This window comes from Eubalaena glacialis, chromosome 16 (assembly GCF_028564815.1).
Source record: "Eubalaena glacialis isolate mEubGla1 chromosome 16, mEubGla1.1.hap2.+ XY, whole genome shotgun sequence".
NCBI classification, from domain to species: domain Eukaryota; kingdom Metazoa; phylum Chordata; class Mammalia; order Artiodactyla; family Balaenidae; genus Eubalaena; species Eubalaena glacialis.
In genome coordinates, this window is record NC_083731.1 from 74,962,519 (window position 1) to 74,978,221 (window position 15,703).

The 15,703-nt window shown below is 44.8% G+C and overlaps 1 protein-coding gene across 1 annotated transcript in view; it reads left to right on the top strand.

The window, feature by feature from the left end:
- Nucleotides 1–470: 470 nt before the first annotated feature.
- FOXO1 (forkhead box O1) overlaps nt 471–15,703 on the top strand; it is a 90,950-nt gene continuing 75,717 nt past the window's right edge. The window contains exon 1 of the mRNA XM_061171234.1: nt 471–1,570. Within this exon, the coding sequence (XP_061027217.1) occupies nt 920–1,570 (651 nt within the window). The 5' untranslated portion in view covers nt 471–919. The remainder of the gene's footprint in view (nt 1,571–15,703) is intronic.

Below are 15,703 nucleotides of genomic sequence, written 5' to 3' on the forward strand. Positions count from 1 at the left end.
CCCCCGCCCGGCCCCGCTTTGGGCCCCGAGCGGAGGTCGAGGCGAAGCGAGCGACTCGTTCCACTCGGGCTTCCCGAGTACTCGTCTCTGCTCCTCAGTAGTAAACAAAGTATCGCCGTCGCCTCCACGTTGGTTTTCCTCCTAGCAATCAAAACACTGAGAGGGCGAGAGACTCACAGAAACACTCGAGAATTACCAGAAAATAATAACAGAGAGCTTAAAAAAAAAGAGAGCGAGAGAACGAGAGTGTGTGTGCGTGTGTGTGAGTGTGTGGGAGAGAAAAACACCCCACTACCCCCCACCAACCCACTGCGGCCTCCCGGTGGAAAACCGGGCCCCGCCCAGGCCGGCGTCCACTGGCTGCCTGGGCGGAGCCGCCGCGCGCTCATTGGTCGCTCGGGCTGTCAGTCAGGGGCGGGCCGGCGCGCGCGCCGCCGCGGGCGGGGGACGGCGGCAGATCCAGTAAGTCGGGCGGCAGCGTAGTTGCTGCAGCTGCCGCCGTCGCCGCCACATTCAACAGGCAGCAGCGCCACGGTCGCGCAGCCCGGGAGAGTGAACGGTCCGCGGCGTCCGTCCGTCCTTCGTTCCGCGGGCCGTGTCAGCAGGAGCGCGACGCCGGCGGTGCCGGGGCCCGGCGACTCTGGCCTGCCGTCCCGTCCGTGCAGCGGACCCGGAGGAGCCTAGATGTTGATGGACCTGTGAAGTTAAGTTCTGGGCTCGCGCTTCCACTCTGCCGCCGCCGCGCCTTCCTCCCGGTTTCCGTCCGCTCGCGGCACCGACCTCAACTCCCCCCCCTGCCCCCCGCCCCCGGCCCCGGCAAATCTCGGACCGGCTCTTCTCGCTCTCTCCCCTCGGCCCCCGGTGCTGCGCTCTCTCACTTCTTGGCAGTCCCGCGGCTGGGGGAGGGGCGGGGGTCACCATGGCCGAAGCGCCCCAGGTGGTGGAGATCGACCCGGACTTCGAGCCGCTGCCCCGGCCGCGCTCGTGCACCTGGCCGCTACCCAGGCCGGAGTTTAGCCAGTCCAACTCGGCCACCTCCAGCCCGGCGCCGTCGGGCGGCGCGGCCGCGAACCCCGACGCCGCCGCGGGCCTGCCCTCGGCCTCGGCGGCCGCTGTCAGCGCCGACTTCATGAGCAACCTGAGCCTGCTGGAGGAGAGCGGGGACTTCCAGCAGGCGCCCGGCTCCGTGGCGGCGGCCGCGGCGGCGGCCGCGGTGGCGGCGGCGGCGGCCGCAGCTGCCGCCACCGGGGGGCTGTGCGGGGACTTCCAGGGCCCGGAGGCGGGCTGCCTGCACCCGGCGCCGCCGCAGCCCCCGCCGCCTGGGCCGCTGTCGCAGCACCCGCCCGTGCCCCCCGCCGCCGCCGCCGGGCCGCTCGCGGGGCAGCCGCGCAAGAGCAGCTCGTCCCGCCGCAACGCGTGGGGCAACCTGTCCTACGCCGACCTCATCACTAAGGCCATCGAGAGCTCGGCCGAGAAGCGGCTCACGCTGTCGCAGATCTACGAGTGGATGGTCAAGAGCGTGCCCTACTTCAAGGATAAGGGTGACAGCAACAGCTCGGCTGGCTGGAAGGTGAGTGGCCTCGGGGCTCACGGCCGGAGCGGGAGGGGGGCTCGGGCAGACCGCCTGCCTCCTCCTGAGGTCGCGGTGGGGCAGATGAGGGGGCGGCTGGGCAAGTTTGCTTGGCCTGAAAGTGCAGAGCACGCGGGCAGCGCGTGAAGGGAGCGGGCGAGAAGCGGCAGGGCTGGGTCGTGGGCTTGCCCCGGACCCGTCGGGGGACCGGAATAAGTGTCTCCGCGCGCGCTCTAGTGAGAGTTGGAGCGGGACGGGGAAGGGGCTCGTTGAGACCTAAGGGAGTGAAAAAAGTACGCCAAGAAGTGGACCTCCGAGCGGGCAGAAAAGTTCGCCAGTGGAAGGAAAGGGGGGTTCACTGGGAGCTGCTCCGCCACGGCCCGCGCGGACTCGTGCAGCTGCTGCTTTTTCTCCAGAACATCGGGGGTGAGGGCGGCTCCCCTCCGCCCCCGCGGCGCGCGTCCTCCTAGCCCCGCGACGCCCCGCGGAGCCGTTTCCGCAGCGCTGGGCTGGGGAGAGCGCGGCGAGGGGCCTCGGAGCCCGGCCGCCCGGGGACGGGGCTGCAGGTGGAGGGAACAGGCAGGGCGCGAGCCGGGAGGCCCGTCGGGGATGGCCGCGCAGATTTTGGAGGCCGGTGTGCATTTTGTTTTGTTTTGATTTTATTCGAAGTGGCCTCGAGTGCTGGGGGCCGGGAGCGCGCAGCCCGAGGTAGCGCCTCCGACACGTGCGAAGGGGCGGCCACCGCCTGCGGAGCGCCGGCGCCTGGCCGCGCGGGGCGAGCTAAAGTTCAAGTGTGACCCTCGGCGGGGGCGGGAGCTGGCGACGGCGAGGGAGGGGCCGCGGGCGCAGGAAGCGAGTGCCTTTAAAGGGCCAGCGCGCCCTGGCCGTGCGTGCCTCCGGGCCCGGCCGCGGCGCAGCGAGGCCAGCTCTTCTCTGCGCCGGGAGGTACTCCCAAACTTGGCCTCGCCAAAGGTTCAAGGCCTTTAATTAGGCGAGGAGAGTCTCCCCTGGATGACCAGGGCCGGGGGCGTGTGTACTCTCTTGCTTTGCCACCTCAGTGCCATCGAGCACGGAGGTACGGATCCGAGGGGCAAGGCGGGGGGCTTTGAGACTAGTGTTTTGGGGGAGTTGGAGTGGAGATTCGAATCTAGGGAACGGCAAGGAACTCCTGTCTGCATGGAGGCCTGTAGAGGAGGTGCCTCGCCCTTTTTGCCTTTCTGAGAGAGAGAGACAGACAGACAGACCCGAGGAGAGACTCAGGTGGGGGCAGGCACGTCCCTACCCCGAGGTGGAGAAGGCCCTGGGGCCCTCGGGAGGACAGGCTCGGGGCTGGGGGGGTGGGGGGCGGAGGCTTACCGGCCGTGCGTTCGCCCTGCGGCTGCCAGAAGCTGCCAGTTTCTCACTGTCACAGGTGGAAGGATCGATGCGAAGGTTCTCTAGTTGAGCTAAACTCCTTCCTTACCCCTCATTCGGACTGTACAGCACAATACAGATTTTCCTTTGCTGCGCACTTGTTACACCAAGGTGGTTTCACATACACTGTCATCCTTGTGGTTAATGTGTGTAAAAAAGGTTAAGTTAATCACATCGTATTGAAGTTCCTGGAGAAGGATTCAGGATCTTATTTTTTCCAAAGTGTATTTTAGAGTAAAGGCATCACTTATAACCTCATTACTAGGCATTACATGCAATTTTACCAAGTGCTTCAAAAAGGTAAAGTGCCTCCTTAGTTTAAGCTAGGTACATATTCTTTTAAGTCAGAAAATCGGGGTTGCCTGCCAAATCTAATTTTACTTTAACATTTGAATTTAAGTACTTGACTGACTTGTTCATTTATCAGTCCTACTTGAGCTGTTACAAAGCATTTGCTGTTAAAAAAAAAACTTTTTTTTTTTTTTGGGCATTCAAAGTACAGTATGTACTTACACCTTTTCTCATGTCCTTGGAAATGGATACAGCCTGCTTCAGCTTGCTGGAGTGGCTTTCTTTAAAGATAGGGAAAGGCAGTTTGGGGATTATTTTTAGTTTTGCCTCTCAAATGGCCTTAAGTCAAGGTATTCTTAAACTATTGTAGGAATATAACTTAAACGTTTAAGCTTTAGTGCTTTTTATAAAAATAGATTCCAAGGCCAAATCACCCCCCCCCCCCAGCCATTTTTATTAGGTTCTTTACTTGTTCTAATTTTTTTCCCAAATGCAATTGTAATTTTTTTTAAAAAAATTTACTGGTCAGAGCTAGAAGATTTATTAAATGTTAGTGAGAATTGTCCAGAATTGGAGGCCAGGTGGCAGCTCCCAGTGGAAACCTAGTGGAGCTTTCGGAGAGAGCAGGCTGCCATTCTCAAGTGAGGAAATGTTTCAGGTGCAATCAGAGTCAGTTGGTGCAAGTCAGATTACAGCAAGCGCATTTTCACTTTGAGTAAAAGGGTATTTTAAGGAGAAAAGAAACAACCTGAAGTGTTTCTAACTCATAGCTAGTCTTCTGGTTGGAGTTTTCATAAAAATGAGTTACTTGTTAAAACTAAGTTTCACTCTCAGATCTGAAAAACTTGCCTGTTTTAAACATTCATAAAAAGGAGAAATTTTACTGTGACTTTTAGCTTAAAAAAATTCAGTTCTAAAATGCAAATCGACCAAAACTTAACTGTTTGAGGACTGAGGAGAGGCTGCTTTGGAACTAAATTATTTCCTGTGATTTACTACAGGGAATTAGACTGAATCTTTAAGTAAATATAGTTTCTTGTGGTTTACTTCCTGGGGCCTGCCTGAGAATTTGAAAGTCATTTGCATGGGACAAAATAGTTGGAAAGCTGTTAAAAAGTTCAAAAACTTTTAGTTCCTTAAACACTGGTAGTATTTGTGGGGTATGCATTTTGTATTTGTAGGAATGGTATGTTAAATCTGCTTTACAGTTGTTGGTTAGAACTGTCATAAGGTTACACACAAAGTGGAAGCTGAGACTTTTGGAAATCCCGGGATCTTTTAAACCATGTACAGTATTTATACATAGTGAAACTTCATTTCCGTGACCTGTTCCCCCCCCCCCCCCCCATATAGAAAGCTTTCTAGAGCTTGGGAAGTAATATTGTGAGCTCTGGCTCTGTGTTTTTTGTTTTTGTTTTTTTAATTGTTGTTTGGAGTTGACTCTTGTTTTATGCTTTGAAATTATTTGGAACACAATGCAGATTAAAAGAATGCTTCAACAGTAAAACTTAACACTTGTTAAAATTTTAAATTATTTTATTATGAGATATCACAGATATTCTTTATTTCGGAATAACGTTTCTTTAATTTGGTCTGTGAACTGAGAGTGCATTTCCTTGTATTTAAAAATTCATATTTATTCTATTAGGGTTTGCAACCTGCAGGTGAGTAATTTAGCCACAGAGATTCCATGGCAGGGATGATGGCTGCTTTCTTGCTGCACTGTCACGTTTGACAGAATCCTGGTGAGGATTACTGAAATCACCTTAAAGAAAACCTTTTTTACAGTTGGGTGAAAATCTCATTATATGTATTTGGGGAAAGGAGCATGAGGAAAGAGAATTGGGAAAGGGCATAATACAGCAAAGTATGCACTAAGGCTGAAAGTTACGTGGCACTGATGTGACCATGTCTCATGGCTGAGATATTTTGTTCAGAAATTCCCAAATAGATGTCAAATACGAATACCTTAATTGCTCCTCATAGGAACTTTATTTTTATTTTACTTTCGGTCTTGTGGCAAATCCTTGGGGAGATGTGGCAGGAGGGGTGGCTTCATATTTTTGAATGATACTCAGCTTTGTTTTTCTTTTTTAAAGTGGCAAACATTTGAATACTGGAAAGAAGGCATTTTTAATTCTCATGTAAACTTCAAAAAAGGTTAAAGTTTGTTGAGACATCCCCTTCCCCCCATTACTGAAAGGCCATCACATTGGCAATGGACACAAATATCGCCAGCTATCATGAGCTGCCCAGGGATCTTCTAAGTGGATGTATGAAATGGGGAGGGAGGAGTGAATACTCAGTGGTTGGTTAGAATAATAGGGTGCCAACTTTTTGCTCGCCCTTGCGCTCTAACCTCTTCATCCAAGCTCCTAAACTGCAATTCTGTGTGACTTCCTAAGAGAACAGCTGCCTGTATTGGCCTGGAGTTTCTTTGGGAGGCCCTAACTATTTGCATTTTTCTGGAACGCTCTGCCCTTGGAAACTACCCAGTACCCTGGCATCATGGGAATTGACTTTGCCAGTTTTTTTTTGTCTTTGTATGCCATCACTTTGGGGCTTCCTGGAATCCTCTTGGAAAGGCAGTGTAAACCCCATGGTGATGGGAGAGAGCAAAGGAGTTTGCAGTTGTCCTCTGCGTGGAATGAGCAGAGTGGGTTCAGCCCTGCTTCTCTGCACCTCAGGACTTGCCTTGGCCTTCATAGTAACAAGTTGCAGGGACTTGCCCCCGCCCCTTGGGTCAGATGACCACCTTTTCTTGGTGCACACAAAATTCTGAAGTTGATGCAGTTGTTCCTCAGTTGTGAACCAGAGAAGACCAGATGAACTTGAAAGTGTTTATTTCGGTGTCTGAGGAGTAAAGGCTTGTATCCCAACGGATGTGCTGTATACGAATGTACAGTGTATACAACGCACAGTAAGGTGTAGAAGGAGTCCCCCTTTTTGCTAATTCCTGATAAGGACCAACAACACTCAAGTCAGTGGCACAGAAGTTCTTTGCAGGGTATCACTACTTTTTTTTTATTGTGGTCTTCTATAGAACATAAGAAACATGCAAGTGAATAATTGTACTTTATTGATTTCATATGGTTCAACCTTTAAGGAAAACTTTTTTTTCACTGGCATCCCAGTTTACTCCACTCAGTCTGCCTATGGTTTATTGACTTGTGGGTTAAGCAGTGCAAATAATGAATCTTGCCTTCCTTACCCCTTCCCCCTGGCTCTTTTATCCATCCTCATATAGCTTTGATATGACCAAAAGAAAAGAAAAGCAAACTAGTTTTGATATTGGGCCACATAAAATTGAAAAGCTAGATCTGCAACCGTTTTTCAGTTTATTTGGTGAATTTTCACCTTAATGCATTACTTAAATAAGGACATAAATTCAACTTGTGTCCTTTTTTTCAGGCCATATTCCTTATAGAAGAAAAAAATGACAGAGCTGCGTGATGAGCTTCTGTAGCCCCCAAGTCTGGGTTTCTGATGATTGCCGAAGCTGCACTCTTTATGGTCTAAGTTCTTCCCTTTTCTCAGTTTTCCCTTGACCTCTCTGTAGAAAGCCTTTCTTACCTTGGGCTCAGTTACATTGTACTGTCCTGATCCTTACCCGCATTCTGGCTTCTCCTCCAGTTGGTTCATTTTTCCTTCTATGCTCAATTGTAAGTATGCCTAGGACTAGGTGTAGACTTATTTTGATTCTTTCCTAGATAACTTACCCCTTTATTGTCCAAGTCTCCAGTTACGTGAAGGCCATAAATGTCCCACTTTCACCTCCAATTCGACATGTCTAAACCCAAGCATACTATATTTCTTATTCCTCTCAGATGAGGTTCCCATCTTGAGTTCCCTGATTTGGTTAATGGTCTTTAGCCCTTTCCCTCGTTTTCACTCCTGAATGTCCTCTTCAGCACTTTCTTCTTATGGTGTTAGTGTCCCCAAGTCTGTTAGCTCTTCTTTCTCAGGGTCTCTTGAGACTTTCACTTCCCAGCTTCTAACCACTCCCCGGGTTAACTCTTATATCAGGGCCAGTCCATCCTATCGCCAGGACTTGGAGCATCCTGTGCGTTTACTGGAGCTTCCACAAATTTTGCTTAGTCTGCAAGGTTCAAGTCAGTTCCATCAACTTCCAACCTTGGCTTGTGTCTGAAGGCATTTTCGATTCTCTGAGTGAATGCCTGGTAACCTCTTAATTCATGCTGCTGCGTATTTTAATTTATCTTTAACATCTGCATGTTTTTGGCGTCTCAGTTATATTGTAAATACATGGGTGGAAAAAATTTTTTCTTGAAACATGGATCTTTTATGTTTCAGCTTCCTCTGTGTTCAAGATGCTTACATTCTGACATAGGGAATATAGCCAATATTTTATAATAACCTTTAAAAATTGTGAATCACTGTATTGTATACCTGTAGGTTATAACTTACATGATATTGTACATCAACTATACTTCAGTAAAAAAGATCACATTCCGTAATACTTGAGGATAATTTTATTAGTAGTATTACTAAAGAACAGTGATTATTTTCAGTCTATAGTCAAAGTATTTCCTTCCCATTTGTTGAATGATTATTGTATATAAGTTGTATTAGATGCATTTGAATGATAGAAAAATGATTCAAGTGTGAATCCTGTAGGGAGATTAGATGTGACACATAATAACTATGATACCTGGTAGCATGGTTAAGTGCCTTCAAGAAAAATGGAGTTCTGGGTTGGCCATTTAGGTGGGCCTTGGAAATGGGATGTTATTGTCTCAAGATTTCGTTATAAAATATTTCAAACATTCAGCAAAGTTGGAAGAATTCTCCCCTGAACACCCATATACCTACCACTTAGTTTCTACTTCTGCCATTTTATTATACTTGCTTTATCATATATTTATCCATTGGCACATCCATCTTCCCATCAATCCCTCTTAGTTTTTAAAATTTATTTTTGGAATGATGGACTGGCATTCATAAAGGCATGAAAATAGGGGAAACAGTTTCTCTGAGTGATGGATGTATGCAACACACAGAGAAGGTTTGAAAAGTGTAGGAAGGAGTTTCTATTGTCAGACTGAACTTGGACTTCATATACATTATGAAAATAATATTGTGTTATAGACCAAGTTTTTCTATGAGATTGTATGTTTGTTTTTGTAATATAAGAAATTATGAAAATAGGATTACGTTTTTAGTTTTTTAAATGCAATTTCTCAGAAACGTGTTCATGTATAAGTATAGAGCATGGAATGCAGTGTAAAGACAATGTGCTGCACTTGATTTAAAACTGATATACAGAATTTGGTAGTGCAGGGAACAGATTATGTAATTGACTTAATGCGACTAGTAGGCATTTATAAAATATTTAGATTTTTGCTTGGTCTGTTCTTTAAAATCAACTTTCACGCCCGGTGTCCTGGGGGCAGAGTGATTCATACAAAGAAAGATCACTATTGGTCGTAATTCTTACTGTTTTTTTTTAAGTGAGAAATCTTGAAGTTGAAGTTAGCAACCTCTAAATATACTTAGGGCAATTATGAGTGAAAGTTATATTGACTTGAAAAGATGCTTTACAATTTAAATGTCAGTTTTCATTTTGTATTAGCTAAATATTAGATATCCTTGATAGCTTTATTGTATTATATCTTTACCCACTAACCCAAGTACAGGATGAGGAAGGTTATAATGAGATGTTTCAACAGATCCAGAGGAGGTTAAATTTGGATAGGCTAAACCCAAAATTGATGCCAAGCAGATAGACATAACTGCATGTATTCAGAATACTTGGAATGAGTCGGATTAGCTTTTGGTGAACTAAAAGGTTTAAACAATAAAAACTCTACTGTGGCACATCAAAAGGCAGAAATACAGATTTATTAAAACTTATTAGCCATTTTAGAAATGACAGATGTTGAAATGTAGGAAGCTATTTTACTAGTGTAAATAGTAAAATAGTAGCAGATAACACTTTATTCAGAAGATACCCTGCTGTGGGGAGGGGGACAGTGAAGGAAAAATAGACTGCAAAACTCACCACTGTGAGGTTTTGTTAAATGAGTACGTTACCTTCCACGTGGATGAAACAGCTTTCAAAGCACACCAGGCCTTCACAGTTGCGTGACTGCTAATGATGTCAGGGTAAACTAGTCAAACGCAGGTAGGAAACAATATGGAATTGGCCAATCTAATTTTTTCCCGCTGTTATTGTTTGTAGATTGAGTGAGGGTCAAAATTGCAGGCTGTGTCTTTGGTCTTTTCATTCCATAAGTAGAGAGAGATGTAAAGCATCTTCATTCTTCAACGTGAGGGGTTTTACCTCCCTCTGGGAGGAGAGTCAGAAGCATTGTGGAGATCTGTGGGAGGATAGGTCATTTCTTCCAAGGTAGCCCCATTCCTGCTGACACTAAGTCATATGAATTCTTTAACTCTTAGTGATGGTGGGTGGTACTACCGTCTTTTGAGAAGAGAATGTCACCTCTAAAGCATGTGGCCCACTGGTCTATACTGTGCACCTGTGACCTGGGCTGTGCTCTTACCTGCAACAAGCCCTGCTCCTCTTACACCCCTGCTAGCCACATGCATGGAAATCCCGAGGCTGCCACCTTTTTTGAGTGTGACTTGGTTCTGAAAATCTCTGTGTAGATCTTTGACCTAAAAAGAAAATCTTTTTCTGCCTTGGTTAATTTCCCCCCCTAGATGATATTTGTCTTAATTACAGTGTCATTCTTTGTGTGTCTTAAGTTACAGAGCTGATCCTAATACTAAACTCCATGACCTTAACAGCTCTGGAGATGCTGCCCAGCTCACCTGATTAAAAGCAACACTGTAACGAGAGAGAGGGTGGGAAGAGCCAGTGGCCTGTGTCCATTTGTTTTTCCTCTGTTTAAGTCAAACAGATATTTCTCAGTTGCCATTCCTCCCGAATCTAGAAAATGGGTCATGGTTTTGTGAATCTCTCCTTTTGTTACATTAGAGATTTGCTAAGAATCAGGGTTGAGAAAAAATGGTTTTCTGTTTACAGCCGTGATCCTGAAGTTGTTACACGGGTGCCTTTGCACTGCTAGTGAGGGGCCTGGTTTGCTGAGTTAAAACTTTGAAAGTAGCTAAAGGAACCTGGCTTCAGGAAGGGGGAGGGGACCTCAGTGGTTGCGTTTTGTACCTGCAGTAAAAAAGTCTCAAAGAGCATGATTAACCCCCTCAGTCTTATTTGGACTCAAGCCAAGAGAGAGGCCTAGTGAAGGAAGGAGGAAGAGGAGAACCAGTTTGGGTTCTGTGGGAAGGTCTGGAGGCACTTAGCGCCTTCTAGCACTGCCCCCCACCCCCAAATCAGTTTTTCTATTTTAGTTAGGAAATTAGTGCTTTTCCTCCACCAGTATCATGTCTCAGAAGCCCACCATGCAGGTGGCTTGAGGGAAGACCCATCTTGTCCGAGTTGAAAATGCCTGCACACACAATTGGGGGTGGGGGCGGTATCTTTGCAGTGGTGTTTGAGGGTAAGAGTGAAAAGGGTCTGTCTGAAAAGAAATGCATTTGAATTTCAAGTCCAATTTGGAGAGATAAATTATGATTGAATTACATAATTCCTAGACTTGTAAATATTGTGTATCCTTCAAAGCTTGAAAACAAAATAACCACATAAATATCTGGAAATGGTCTATATAAGTAAATATATCATACCTCAAGACAGTTTGGTTGCTTGGAAGCTAGGTCAAAGGAAATGGTTTGCATATGGTTTAGCTAGAGGCTCTTATTTTGGCAGATTCTTGAGGCAGTGTATTTTACTGTACTCCTATTTTGACATGAATTTTTTCACTTGTTAAGTGTAGGGTTACATCAAGATAGGTGCATTCGAGATGTTATAGCTTCTTTATTCTGTGATGCTTAATTTGTGGAATCATCAATTTGTCACACCAGTGAGTGTTCCTTGTCAAGTTTCAGCCCGCCAAACTGTGCTTTGAATAGTGGAGAAACCCAGCTACCTTAAGGCAGGCGTTACATCACCTGTCTGCTCTGCAGGGCCAGCTCTGAAGGGGTCGGAGGGGAGGTAGTTGCAGAGGGGAACTTGTTGAACTTGTAAATATCAACGGAGGTTGTTTGTGTACCTGGTACCTCACTGGTTTGGTTGCATCTCACTAAACTTGAATGTAAACGTTTTTTCTCTGGATGGGTAGATATGCATGCCATTATGAAATTTACATGCAATGAATGTGAAAGCTTCCTGTGGACCATCCTACTGAGAGACCTTTTTGTAATCTGTGTGACCGTATTGGTCTCTCTCCTTCAGCCTTTTGGAATTTAACTTTCTCTTTAGTGGCCCATTATGACATTTGCATACATTGAATGTGAAAGATTCCTATACGCTCACTCTCTTCGGTTACCTGTGTGCCCAAAGGGTTTCTTGACCCCTTTAGAATTCATGAAATAGAATTACTTATGTAGGGCCTGGATTTATATTTACTGTATACATTTGCATTAACGTGCAGCTTTTCAGATTGTGATCTAACACTGATTTTAAACACAGTATTTGATGGCTTTACATTTTAGAAGAGGTCACCGTAATGGTTTTTATTGCTGTTTTTATTATCTACTGAAATACGTGGGATAATTAAAAAATTAATGCTAAAGAAATTTTTTTAGGGTTAAAAATTCCTATAATTAGGCATGTTTTGATGCGATTTACATCCTTTTTTTTGCTTCTGTAATGGATACTTCCCCAGCTGTGACCACATTGCTCTGTAGTAGTCCTGTATTATTATATTCCAGTATTTCTGAGGTGCTTCGTTAAGGTGCTTTATATTTCTTGAAATGCCATTTTGACGCCTTTGATAATTATACTGAGAACATATTTTTAAAAAGCAGAAGTCACATTAAAATTTTGTAAGAATGATTGTCAAAAGCTTCAAGAATTACTCCCCCCACACTTCAGTGTTTAGGCGGGTCCTTGTGTTGGAGGACTAGTGCCCCCCCACTGTCTGTCACCATCCTTTCAGAGACTGCCCTTCTTCATGATCTTTTAAGCCTGAATTTCTCACTGTGGTGTCTAACTCAGAAGTAAATATTCTTAAAGCAATCTGTTCAGCCTAGTTAAGTTACAAGCCATTTAGTGAGTAGCTTGAATATTAAAGTTTGTGCCGTTGCATTCCTTAGTGTGACTGCTTTATTTTGAGCTAAAGGGTGGATAGAGAATAAAATGGAGAGAATATTGATACCGATACAGATGAAACCCATATTTACGCTGAGTGTTTTTTCTCCACGAACAATGGGAGGGTGCATGTTTGAAGTCAGTCAGTTTCAGAACTTACCTTTTGATTGCATGCCTTATAAATTGTATTTCTAAGAAAAAAATTAAAAATACTGATTATTGTGCTGTGTGCTCCCGTTGAATAATGTAAATGATCTTGGGTTATATCAAATGCTGAATGTATTCCTAGAAGGAATTCCTGCTTAATATCTTTTGTGATGAAATTATGGAGACACTTTAATCAAAGACAAGCTGTTGATGGCTATGTTCTTAGACTAACCATTATTTCTGCCTGTATTTATATATAAAAGCCAAGAAGAGAAAAGGGAAAACACGTTCAATCCTGGAAGTCTTGAGCTGAGATCGATTCCGCTGCGATTGACAACTCAGGGCCTGCAATTAAGCCTCATTTACACTCCCCACCTCCATTTGTGTTTCAAATAACTCTCTTAAAAGAGTCCTGGAAGGAAGAATTAATGAAGTCTGAGGATAACATGAAAACTTAAAACATTTCAGAGGGATTCCTTTCATGACTAAATTCTTTGTGATCCTTAACTGTGTGAATACACCCCTGGGATTGGAAATGGAGACACCCCCCCTTTAATCACGTGCCCCGTTAAGCTCGTTTCTGGGTGGCTTGCTGAGACTGTTTCAGGGACTCACTTAAAAAAATGACATTGAATTTTATTAAGCAAGCGTTCAAGTCCACCATCTGCCTTTTGCACAAAAGCTCACCTCTCCTGGGAACTATCCTTGCTCCCCTGGGCTGCTGTCTTGATACTCAGGCCTGAAACAAGGTAGCAGCCAGCTTTCTGCAGACCTGCACAAGGGCACATCACCACCTCACGGGCCCACCAGTAAGAGCATAATGACTTGTTAGACCACATTTATTGTGCAGATGAACTTGAATGTCACTAGGACAGCATACCCCTGTAGGCTTAAAAACGTTTGAATTTAATGTCCCTTCTGTCTTTCATCAGGTTATAGCTTTTGGTTTTATAGTTACTCATTCTGGCTGTAATTATATTAGTAGTATTTTTGTTTGGCCAAATATGAGGCATGACCTTTGCCATCCTGCTTGGCTGTGCTTGGGAATTTGACATCCTTCAATTTAGATGGAATTCCCTTGCTTTGTTTCCTGTGATAGTGTGGGGAATACGCATTTTGGCTTTTTCAACAGAAGTGGAGGAAGACAGGAAAAAAGTAGAATTGGAAGGCACAAAGAGGGTATTAATTTTTTCTGCTGGGTGTGGTTCAGTTGGCATGCTTTTTATTAGGAGTCTGAGCCTACGAAAGTAGTTAGTGCAGAATACTCGGAAAATGCTATACTCATCCCTAGTTTTATTTTCTCTGATCTGGATTTAAATTTATCACTGGTTTGACATTTTAGGGTCTTTGAACTGTTTTTCATTTAAGTACACTTGGTAAAAAGAACTAAAATTCTTATGTTTTTGTGATGTCTTTACCAGTCCTAAGTATGCCATCAACAGCAAAGAAAACTGCAAAGGGGGAACATATTTGCACCTCTTTCTGAGGGGGGGGTGTTTTGCTGCTACTGACTAAAAGTTTACATGTGTGATTCTGTTTCCTGAATGTAGTCAAAACCGCTGTCAAAAATTACCCCCTTTGAATTGTCATGAAATTTTAGTATCTAAAATTTGGTGAAGTGGAGAGAAAAGTTGAAGCCAGAGTTTTACAATGTTTTCCTTTTAAAAGTTGGAAAAGTCACCTTTTGCTTTAAGTGCTTTAAACAGAAAATCATAGTCCGTGTCCCCTGCCTCCCAATAACCCATTAATAGGCTTGCTTTTGTGTTAATTTTCTCATTTCCCATCTAAGGTTAATATCTGGGGTAGGTTAGTTAGCAGTGTACGTTGTAGGGAGTCTATCTGTTCTGTTCTCAATTATCCAGTAAATGAAGAATGCCCCGTGCAGCCTTCTGAGCTTTTGAGGGCACACATCCAAATGCCTGTATTAAAGGGGCACTTCTTTTTGATTATCTCCTACCCCCGCTCCCTACTTTTTCATCTCCTCTTTGCTTTCCTTCTCATTTTCAGCCACCTCATTTATTTGTTTTGAATACATTTCTCCAACTTATTAATGTAAGTTAGGTGAGATCTTTCTTTAAAGGTTGTTGCTGGTTACTGGTGTGTTTTACTTCATTACAGCAACTCGATTATATTTTCGACTGCCATTGGAAATGGTCATTAAATTATTAATAGATCTGATCCCATTAAGAACTATTTACAAGGAGATTTCTGTCTGACAGGTTGTCTGTATAGGAGTTATCTTAAAGTGTTGGCATTCCCATTTATCTCCTAGTTCTTGGGTTTTGGCTCGAGGCCTTTAAAATTTACTGAACTGTGTGTAAGAGAAGGTATGAGGAATCGTGAAGTTTTTAGTTGAACAAATGTTAAAACTACTTGGTGTAGGAGCCTCCGCTTGGCCACTTGGAGATTTTGAGAATCACTACCTCGCACGCTGCTGAAAAGTTTATTTCTATATCGAGCCTATGTGTTCAGGTGTAATTCCCTTCCTCCCTGCCCCCGGCTTGCTTCTGGATTTTGGAGCTACATTGAATTAGCTTAATGTATTTCCCCTTCAAGTACCTGAAGCCAATTCCCATAATTATTCTTTTCCCAGCTAACCAGTCCTAACTCCTTAATAAACCCTTCCAGGGACTTAAGATTTCTGTACGTTGTCGAAACACAGAACCCCAAACCCAGGTGTCTGTGGATGGGGAACGACCAGTGAAGTGCACGGCGGGGCTGGTAGTGCCCTTGTCCAGGGACAGCATGCTTCTGGCAGGGTGGCTTGAGAAAGCCTGTGCTAGCTTTTGGATGCCGTGTCACCCTTTGACATAGAAGAGAGGTAAAAGAACAGGGCCAAGAGGCCTGTGTGGATTCTCGTCAGTGTTTGGTTAGGATGGTGGTCCTGTGCTTCAGGTGAACAAGCTACAAGTCCCACATTAAGCAAGGCACGTAAAGAGAAAATCCTCGAGGAGGAGAGTAACTGAGGGAATAAGCTACATGGAAGAACTCAGTGTATTTTAGCCTTTTAAGCTAAATATCTGTTAGTATGTGTTTGCCTGTCTTGAAAGTTCTTTTTTTTTTTTTAAACTAACTTCAGTTTGTACTGGTAAGTAGGCAGGGTTTTGAAAGGAAGGAAACAGCTTTTTGGATGTGGGATAGTCCAAATGTAT